This window comes from Ornithodoros turicata, unplaced genomic scaffold (assembly GCF_037126465.1).
Source record: "Ornithodoros turicata isolate Travis unplaced genomic scaffold, ASM3712646v1 ctg00001415.1, whole genome shotgun sequence".
In the NCBI taxonomy this organism is placed as follows: domain Eukaryota; kingdom Metazoa; phylum Arthropoda; class Arachnida; order Ixodida; family Argasidae; genus Ornithodoros; species Ornithodoros turicata.
The window spans coordinates 10,108-20,000 of NW_026999597.1; the positions used below are offsets into that span (position 1 = coordinate 10,108).

The 9,893-nt window shown below is 50.7% G+C and overlaps 1 protein-coding gene and 1 non-coding gene across 2 annotated transcripts; both read right to left on the bottom strand.

Annotated features, from left to right (window-relative positions):
* Nucleotides 1–3,477: 3,477 nt before the first annotated feature.
* On the bottom strand, nucleotides 3,478–6,333 carry LOC135376960 (uncharacterized). Its single transcript, XM_064609373.1, has one exon. The coding sequence runs from the start codon at nucleotides 6,331–6,333 to the stop codon at nucleotides 3,478–3,480; it is 2,856 nt and encodes a 951-aa protein (XP_064465443.1).
* A 2,450-nt stretch (nucleotides 6,334–8,783) lies between these two features.
* On the bottom strand, nucleotides 8,784–8,967 carry LOC135376967 (U2 spliceosomal RNA). The gene has a single exon (XR_010417935.1). It is a non-coding gene; the product is annotated as a U2 spliceosomal RNA (small nuclear RNA).
* Nucleotides 8,968–9,893: the final 926 nt, after the last annotated feature.

Here is a 9,893-nt window from a genome sequence, read left to right on the forward strand (position 1 = left end):
CCAGCACGCAAAGTAGCGGAGAAAGAGGGCATCCCTGCCGCACTCCGGACAGCATCTCAAACGGACGGGACAGTCTGCCATTCACTTCAATGACGCTCTTGGCCCCACCGTACAACAGGGCCACGTAGCTCACAAACAAATCAGGAAACTGGAACGCTTTCAAAAGCTTGAACAGGTACCGGTGACTAACCAAATCAAAAGCCTTCTCTTGATCAAAGGCGACCAGTAACATCGCCATGTCTTTAAGCTTAGCAACAGCCCACAAGTCCGTCAGAGCACTGAGATGAGCTTAGATCCCCCTCTCTGCAACTGAACAAGCCTCAACAGGCGAAACCAGAACGGGCATTACCTTTGCCAATCTCAACTGTAGCACTTTTGCTATTATTTAAAGTATTAGTAATAAAGTAAGTAGTATTCATTAAAGTAATTGGTCGCCAGGCCTTCAAGTCTGTACTCTTTGTCTCATCTTTAGACAACAACATTAAAACCCCAAAACGCATTGATGGAGGAAGCATCCCATCTTGTAATCTGAGCTTAACCACCTCAGCGAGTGGTTTTGCAAGAAAAGACCAAAAACATCGATAAAATTAAACTGGCAGACCGTCGGCCCCCGTACTTTTCCCTGGCTGCAAGCAGGAGAGAGCTTCTTTCAATTCCGCGGTGGTTACGTTCTTATCTAAAAGTTTGTTACCTTTATCTAACTTCGGAATCCCGACCGCTAAACTGTCCCACGCTTCCTCATCCACATCTCTGTGGGCGAAAAGATCCTCATAAAAGCGAACACAGATGTTTTCTATTTCGTTTTGGGATACCTTTTCAACCCCATCCACATCCGTTAACGCTCCGATTCCTTGCTGCTTTGCGCGCAAGCGCGCCATGTTCAATTGGCATGGGGTTATAACAGTCTGACCATTTATGCCTTTGTCTGACGGTCCCCAAGTTGCTCCAACTAGCAACGCACTTAAGTCTGCCTGGAATTCGTTATAAGCCTCCTGCTGTGCCACCGAAACTAGCCCGGTGCCTCGCAGATACCTTAAACCCCACCTGATAGAGTAGATGGCGTGCCGTCACTCAGCCGCTCTTTTGCGACCCCATTTTTGGAATATTTCTTTCACTTCCTCTTTCATACCCTCCCACCAACTAAAAGAAATGGAAGTTTCTTCACATTTACTGGTTAAGTACTGACGCACTTCCTCCACGACTTCTTTGTCATTTAGTAAGTTTACGTTAAGACGCCACCTACTCGGTAGTCTGCCGAACCCAGTTTCGTTTTTAAATGTGGTTACAACCATGCAATGATCAGACACAAACAAATATTTAGTTCCCACTTGAAAAACCTCACAGTCCTGCACTCTATCACACAAAGCGTTCGACACGTAAAAACGACCAAGTCTTACACTTCGCCCTTGAGCATGGAATGAAAATCCATCACCATTCCCATGAACCGTGTTCCAAACATCAGATAAGTCACAAGCACTAACAAAACGCCTAAGTTATTTCCCTTTCCATGCCTGAGAATGGATGCTACCTCCAAGTACATCAAATTGTTCATTGAAAACGCAATTGAAGCCTCCAGCAATTAAAACATTACTTGCCCCTAAAACAAACACGTCCAAGGTGCGGAAAAATTCATTTCTTGGCCCGTTATCAACTGGTGCGTACACACACACTATTCTACACACTTTCCCCAAACTTCAATATCAGCAATAACTACTCTAGCCTCATCATACCTGGAATATTTCTTAATCGCTTCACAGAAAGCCTACGACAAACAAATGGTAACACCGCGTGCTCCGTACGAGCCAAAGCTGTGCACCGCTACCCAACGCGTGCATCTTTTGAACTTTCGAACATCCGCCATATTTGTAAAATGGGTCTCCTGCAAACAAACATTGTCTAGGCTCAACTTTTGTGCTAACTCTTTCAAGCAAAGCTGTTTTCGTTCAGATCCCAAGCCCTTACAGTTTAGAGTAGCGACAGTGAATGTGAACAAAAGAAAGACACCAAGTACTGTCCGTGTGTTAATTCCAAAAGATCCTATATCCATTGATCAAGTCCTTTTAGCTTTTTCTTCACAATACCTCTGCCTCGTTGAGGGAGGTCGCTGAGCTGACCCCGTAGATGATGCGCCGGTTGGGGTTCGTAATCCGACGGCAGGTCTCCCTCACAACTCTTGGCTGACGGAGGTCCTTTTTTTATCCCACCGGAAGCTGATGTAAAATCCATTTCACTGTCTGGTTCTTCGACAAGTTCCGAAACACCTTGTATTTGCTGTTCTGCGTCAGGAGCATCTTGTGGTTGCCTCTCCACGTCGTTGCTTGAGGCCTTTTCTTCCTCCTGGACGACCGTCTCCGTCACCGATCCTTCCTCGGATCCCTGCAGGGGGGGTTCCTCCGTTCCCTGAGGCGCAGACGCAGACGCGATTTCAGGATCCTTCCCTGCATCCTCCTCAAGCTCGCCGAGTTGGACATCCCCGGTACATGCGTTGTCCACTGTTGGCGTCGCCACGCTGGCGTACGTGAAGACCGTACACGAGGTGGTATCGTGGTCCTCCCCGCACTTCTTACAGGGCACGGAGCAGCTTTTGGCAAGGTGGCCAAAGTCTCCGCATCTCTTGCACAGTGGCGTCTTGCAATGGAATGAAAAATGGCCCTCCATGCCACACCGCCTGCATGCCTTTTTCATCCCGGCATAAATACACATAATCTTGAATCCATCCACCTCGACGTAGTTTGGGATGCCAGTCTTCATTTCGATGACGACTCTCCTGCTACCTTTCTCGACCGTAGGAGCTTCTCGAAATCACTCCCTCTTCACCGATATTACCTTCCCGTACGTCTTCATCACCTCGGTAAGGTCCTCGTTCGGCACTTCCACAGGGAGGAAATGCACGGTAACTAGCGTCGTAATGCTGGCAAGAGGCACAAGCGGGTATTCTCTGCCAGCTACCTCCAGCACTCCAGACTTGAACAGCACTTCCGCAGCGCTCTTCGTAGTCGTTGTAACGGTAAACCGTCCTTGCCCGAAGGGGTTGCTCCCCTGGCGTCTTTACCTACTGCCTTGAGCAGCCCATGTAGAACCTGAGACATTTTAACGTCTCCCTACCTCCAAGTCGAAGCTGAAGTCCCTGTTGATGGGACGCCGAGCGGCCATCTTCAGGTCCTTGTCGTTTCCAGACTCGTAGACTGTCCTCCGGTATCCTGGTGCGTGCTGCGATCGAACGATACTACACTTTGATCTTAGCCAAAAGGTCTGGTCCACTGGTCCAGGTCTGGTCCAAAAGGCCACGAGGTCTGGTCGCAGTCCGGTGTTGCCAACTGCCTGGTTTTCCGAGATCACGGTGTACTTCGCCTTGGCTGCCTCTTTCACCCGACGCACGATCTTGTTGTGGCGAGCGGTGTAGGCTGGGGAGTAGCGCATGCAGTGGTTGGCGACGTGTGACAGTGTTTCTTGTTCGCCGCCGCACCTCCTGCATCGCTAATCTCCGTTGTCCCAGGGTCGTGCGCCATTCAGTGGAGGCAGGTTGAGGCGGGCCAGGTGGATGAAGCGCCAGTCAGCAAAGCGCGTGAACATGCCTGTCCTCATGAACTGAGAGCTTGATCGGTCGAGGGCGACACATTCAAGCACTTTGCCTTGGCTTGGAAGGGACCGGAGCTGGTTGTCTCGTGTGGCTGTGAGCTGGCGACGCAGGGTAGATATTACCTCGTTCCGCTGCGCTGGGCCGATGGTTACTTCGCCTTTTGTCAAGTGGGGCCCTTCGTTTCTGAACTCCCACATGACCGATGCCCTCTTCGACGCTTTCCTTGCTTCCGTCCAGGTGTTTCTTATACCGCGTGAAGGCCCGTCGAAGATGCCTCCGGCCCCGGAGGGGTAGGCGGCGACGTCAGGTGCTGTGGTGCCAGTCTGAGCGCGTCTTAATGCCGCATTGGAGAGAGTGGAGGCTGCCAGGTTCGCGACTGCAGGATCTGGGGATGTCAGAAGTTTGTATGCCGTGTCGATGCGACATAAGTTGCTCAGCTCGGCCGCGTCAGGGATACCACAGGCGCCTCCTTGGGAGCTTCCGTGGATGTAGTCGGTAGAGGCGGACTCGGGAACATGGAGTGTCCTGTTTATCAGTGGGCGCATGGCATCGTCAAGGCGTTTCCATTCCGTTTTGTTGATACACCTCATCCGCATTGCGAAATTAAGGCCGGAGTAGAGGAACGTCTTCACGGCGTCCAAGCGTTGCCATGGTGCCAGGAGCGATTCGAGGAGCTTTCGGCCGAGTTCAATCGCTTCGGTTATTGTCGATCCATCCGGCATCACGTTGAAACCCACAGGGCGTCCCAGGTAGTTGAAGGTTTCCCCATCCTGTATGGGAGGGATGGGGGTCCCTCGCACTGTGAAGAGTGAGTGCCTTAGGCCGACGGGATGTTTTTCTGACATGTGCAGGGTCCTGCATTTTGATGGATTCAGTTTTAGTCCAATGCTTCCTGCGATGCACTCTACAGTGTCGATGCGTGCTTGTAATGCCTCGGCTGTGTCGGCGAGGGGCGTCAGGTCATCAGCATAGGTGAGGATGTTGTGCTCCTCGTTCATCCCCTGGACCTTCCTGACGATCACGTCGACAACGAGTTTGAAGAGGAGACCACTGATGGGACAGCCCTGTCGAATGCCAGCCTTGACGGGTATGTAGTCCGTGGTTCCATTGTGGCATACGACTGTGGCCTCGTTGTCTCGGTACAGGTCCCCGATGATGTCGCAGAATGCTTGTCCAGCCCCGGCGGCGCCTGCGGCTTCTGTCAGCACGTGGTGGGGGATTGATCCGAACGCATTGGAAAAGTCTAGGAATCCCGCGTAGAGGTCCGTCTTCGTGGTTCTCGCCCGTTCTAGCCGCTCTTGGACCACAAAGTTGTGCTCTAGCACACCGTCGTATGGCATGAAGCCTTTTTGACATTTCGATATCACCTCATTGTCCATCACCCATTGGAGCACTCGGGATGCGAGACAGCCGGTGTACAACTTGGCGATTGTTCTTATCAGGGATATTGGACGCCAGCTGGAAATGTCCTCACGGCTTCCCTTCTTGTGTATCAGTACGACCCGGGATCTCTTCCATTGTCGGGGCACCCGACGGAATCTCATGCAGGTGTTGAAGACTGCTGCTACTACCCGACAGTCGGGGTCCGCCGCCTTCCAATGGTTGTACGTCAGTCTGTCGTCCCCTGGGGTGGTGTTCTCGCACTTTCTAAGCGTTTTCAACACCTCCTCGGCTGTGAGCTTGTGGAGCGACACTTCTTCCTGTGCACGTCGCCTGTCGTGCAGCGGGCTTATGTCAGCAGTCTTTTCGCTCCATATTTTTTGGGAGTACTCTGCCACTTCCGCCTGCGGAAGATCACAGGGTGTGGGCTTCCCTTGCGTGATGAGGCGAACGGCCTGTCGTCGGTTTCTCCTGTGTAAGGCCTGGATTTGTTTCGGGTTTTCCGGGTTGACTGGAGGACGTGTGCGGTCTGCGGCTTCGGGGAGTCGCACATGACGTGTAACAGCTTCCTCAGCGTGGGTGAGAATTTCGTCGAACTCCTTCCAGGTTTCTTCATTTTCCGGTTTTCTGGACAGGTGTTGAATGTTTTTGAGGTGCTCAGCCAAGGGGTAGCGGCTGTCTGCAGTGTTGCACTGACGGTCGGTGGTTTCTTCAGCACCATCTATCTCTTGCCTGGCACTGTCTGCGTCTCCTTTACCTAGCTGAGAGGCATGGGATGGTGTTGGCGGTGGTGAGTCCTGAATCCGTGCACCCGGGGAGGGTGGCATGGTGACCTCGTCCTGGCTTGCAGCATTTGGTGGGAGTAGTTCCGCCATGTTTTCCGAGTTGCGTGTCATTGGATCGCTCAGTGCGTCACCTGCTTCTTCCTCGGATGGCGCATCGGGGAATGTGTGTAGTGGGTTAGGGGAGCCTTGTTCCGAGTGGGGATAGCTGTCGTGCTCGCTGTGGCCAGGGGGCACCGAGCAGTGGACCTTGGCGTCATTGGCGGTCTTGTATGTCTCTGTGGCAGAGATCTCCTCACAGGGAGGTTGTATGGCGCAGTTCGAAGATCTTCGACTAGTGGTCAGGCGCTCACGGGCTTCTTGGCGTCGGTGTGCGCTTTCGTGGTTATCCCGCCCCTTTCGTGACGAAAAGCTGAGACCACAACCGCTGCATTTGAAGGCGAAGGACTTCGAACGGCTACTGACTGCTCTGTGTTGATGGGGACACACGTGCTGTGCTATTTGCTGCGTTGGCCGTTTGCCTAGTGTTCCTGAGCACGATGAGCACGCATACGCGAAAGATGCTATGCGTATCCCCTGTTCCTGCTCCATATATCGCTTCAGGGATGTTCTCTGGAAGGGGTCCACACTTCGCTTCTGAAGGCTCTTGAACATTCCGTTTCGGTGCAGCGAAAGTAGTCGGGTAGGGGAAAGAATACCGTCATGCCATTGCCGCTTCTTTCGGGCTGTCGGTGTCCGATGGCCTCAGGTGTTGTGGGCGGGCTGTCAGCGTCGTTATCCTCGGTATTCCGCTCTTCTTCGCATGCCGCGGATGTGATCCCAGGGGTCGGCGTCCTCACAGAGGATATAGCGACCGATCCCTCCCCGTAGTGTAAGGGGCTACGATGCTGTGGCTGTAGACGCTCGCAGGGGACATACTCGCCGGGCGCGGATGTGGTCCCAGAGGTCGGCGTCCTCACGGAGGATGTAGAGGCCTGCCCCTCCCCGTAGTGTAAAGGGCAAGGGGGTGTTGCTGTAGTGGCTCGCAGGGGAGATTGTTTGGGGTGGCTGCGGAGTACCTCGGCGTTGCAGACAGAGGAACGGGTGTCTGAGAGCCGTCTTGTGGTTGTCCGGGGTGCGCGGCTTCTTGGGCCAGTGCGGGCAGGCAGGCATGTTGGCTGGCAGGCCTTCCCGGCACGGACGCCGTGGGGCGAGCTCTGGGTTGGCTGGCCTTCGTCTTCGTTGCCCTCCTGGGTGGCAGAAGGAGCTTGTGTCCACGGCTTGAAGTCACCAGCTTCGCGGCGAACGGTTGTCGGGAAGCGCCTCTCCAGAGGCATGGGCAGCGGGGGCATGGTCTCAAGGTAGCCAGCACCGGGTCAGGCTGTTTTAGGAGGGGGCAATGAACCACGCCCACAAGGGGCCCTCCTTTAGCGAGTGCTCGACGCCCTGAAAAGGGCGGTAGCTGGCGAACCAGCTACTTAGCACAACCTGAGAGAGTGGTTGCTATAAACAAGGAGCTATAAACCAAACCCAAAGAGGGGCCTTGCTCTAAGAGTGACACTCACACGTCCTGAAAAGGACGGTACGGCGCGAGGGGTACTTAGTGTCACCACTCTCAGATCTTTTGGCGATCGAAAGAATAAAATTCTTTCCCGGAACAGCACCGCAAGTGGTACTTCCCCGTCGACCTTTTTATCGGCCGTACCAGAAAGACTACACTTTGATCTTAGCCAAAAGGCCGAGAAGCGATAAATATTACTCGTCCATCTTACGCTCTGGTCACGGTCGCGGCACCTGCCTCCTCGGGTGTCACGTCGCCAAATTCAACATGATGTGGTGCGTGTAAGAAGCACTAGAATGATAGTCGGACTGCATGAAATGCGCATGTTAGCGGACGGAACTCGTGTTTCTTTCTCCCTTGTATCCGCCAAAAGACCGAGAAGAGATATACACTGCACGTCTCCCCCGTTTCGCTTCTGTCGCAGTCTCGCCTTCTGCGTCCGCGCGTGGCACGTCGCCGGTTTGGGCATCGTGGTATATGGGTACGGAACACTAGGGTGTTAGTACTAATGCATCACGGCCCGTGAGATAAAAATGATTGATTGGAAATTGCAAGAGAGAGGAAGAAAGAAAGAGAGAGAGAGAGAAAGAAAGAAAGAAAGAAAGAAAGAAAGAAAGATAGAAAGATAGATAGATAGATAGATAGATAGATAGATAGATAGATAGATAGACAGACAGACAGACAGACAGACAGACAGACAGACAGACAGAGAGAGAGAGAGAGAGAGAGAGAGAGAGAGAGAGAGAGAGAGAGAGAGAGAGAGAGAGAGAGAGATAGATAGATAGATAGATAGATAGATAGATAGATAGATAGATAGATAGATAGATAGATAGATAGATAGATAGATAGATAGATAGATAGATAGATAGATAGATAGATAGATAGATAGATAGATAGATAGATAGATAGATAGATAGATAGATAGATAGATAGATAGATAGATAGATAGATAGATAGATAGATAGATAGATAGATAGATAGATAGATAGATAGATAGATAGATAGATAGATAGATAGATAGATAGATAGATAGATAGATAGATAGATAGATAGATAGATAGATAGATAGATAGATAGATAGATAGATAGATAGATAGATAGATAGATAGATAGATAGATAGATAGATAGATAGATGATAGATAGATAGATAGATAGATAGATAGATAGATAGATAGATAGATAGATAGATAGATAGATAGATAGATAGATAGATAGATAGATAGATAGATAGATAGATAGATAGATAGATAGATAGATAGATAGATAGATAGATAGATAGATAGATAGATAGATTGAATGAATGAATGAATGAATGAATGAATGTGTACCCTAGTGGCCAGACAGGACATTTCCCAGTGGTTGTCTCCAGTGTGTTCTGTGTCTGCTGTAGGTTCCCTGCTTTGCTTGGTGTTGTTTCTACGCTTCCCTCTTTTGCCTGTCTCTGGTCATCATGGCTGATGCTTATTGATGCTGTTTCGGAATTTTTGTTTTTTGTTTTGAGACGGGTGGGCCACACCTGGAGGTAGTGCAATACCAGGGCAACCCTTGACAGTGCCGAGGCGAGCTTCAGACACACTGTCTCGGGCCAAAAATAAGATTAATATCGTGAGTCCAAATAGGGCTCGTATCAGATATTAAGCTGATAAGAACAGAATTCGTTTTATTAGTGAGTTTGAAACATTATTTACAATTATATACATTATTTTACAATTATTTACAATAGTATACACCTATTTACATGATTATTTACAATAGTATACACGTATTTACATGATTATTTACACTGTTTGTTTTTACGGTATTCACAATATTTGTGTGTTGCAGTTCCAGTCACAACTGTGTCGATGGTAGTATTTTCAGGGGTACCTCGCTGTTGTCTGGTCCAAATGTACTCCTTACACACCAGTAATGTGCGTGCTATAAATGTCCCTTGTAGAGGAGATCACCTCACTTACGCAGAGTTTTTTCATTAGTTTGAGGTATTCTCTTGAGCAGAGGCGTTTGAGCCCGCGGTCGTTGGCTGGATCCCAGCTACCAAGGCTGCCGATGACCACTGCCTCGATATGCACTCGGTGATATCTCCTTTGCAGGCTCTCCTTCACAGGTAGGTACTTTTCTTCTTTGTTTCGTCGAGCCGCTTGCAGAGCCTCCGGGCGGTTGTCGAATACTATGGTCACGTCGTAGACTATTGCTTCCTCTCCTCTTGACACAACCAGGTCTGGCCGAAGTCCGGTGTTACCCACAACCTGATTTTCACTGATCACGTTGTACTTGTTCTGTGATGCCCGTTTCACTCGCTCAACTATACTGTTGTGACGCTTGGTATACGCAGCCGAATACCGCATACAATGATTGGCGACGTGGGGTAGGGTCTCAGGCTGTGTGCCGCACCGTCTGCATCGTTTGTCACCCTGTGTCCAGGGCCGGGCTCCGTTGAGGGGGAGGAGGTTGAGGCGGGCCCGATGAATGAAGCGCCAGTCGGCGAATCTTGTGAACTGTCCAGAGCGCATGAAGTGGGAGCTTGACTTGTCAAGAGCGACACATTCCAAGACCTTGCCCTGGTTGGCGAGGGAAGTAAGCCGCCTATCCCGTTCTTCTTGTAGTTGATGC

Excerpts from the sequence above, each read along its gene's own strand:
- LOC135376960 (XM_064609373.1), bottom strand. The coding sequence starts at position 6,333 with ATGGAGCAGGAACAGGGGATACGCATAGCATCTTTCGCGTATGCGTGC.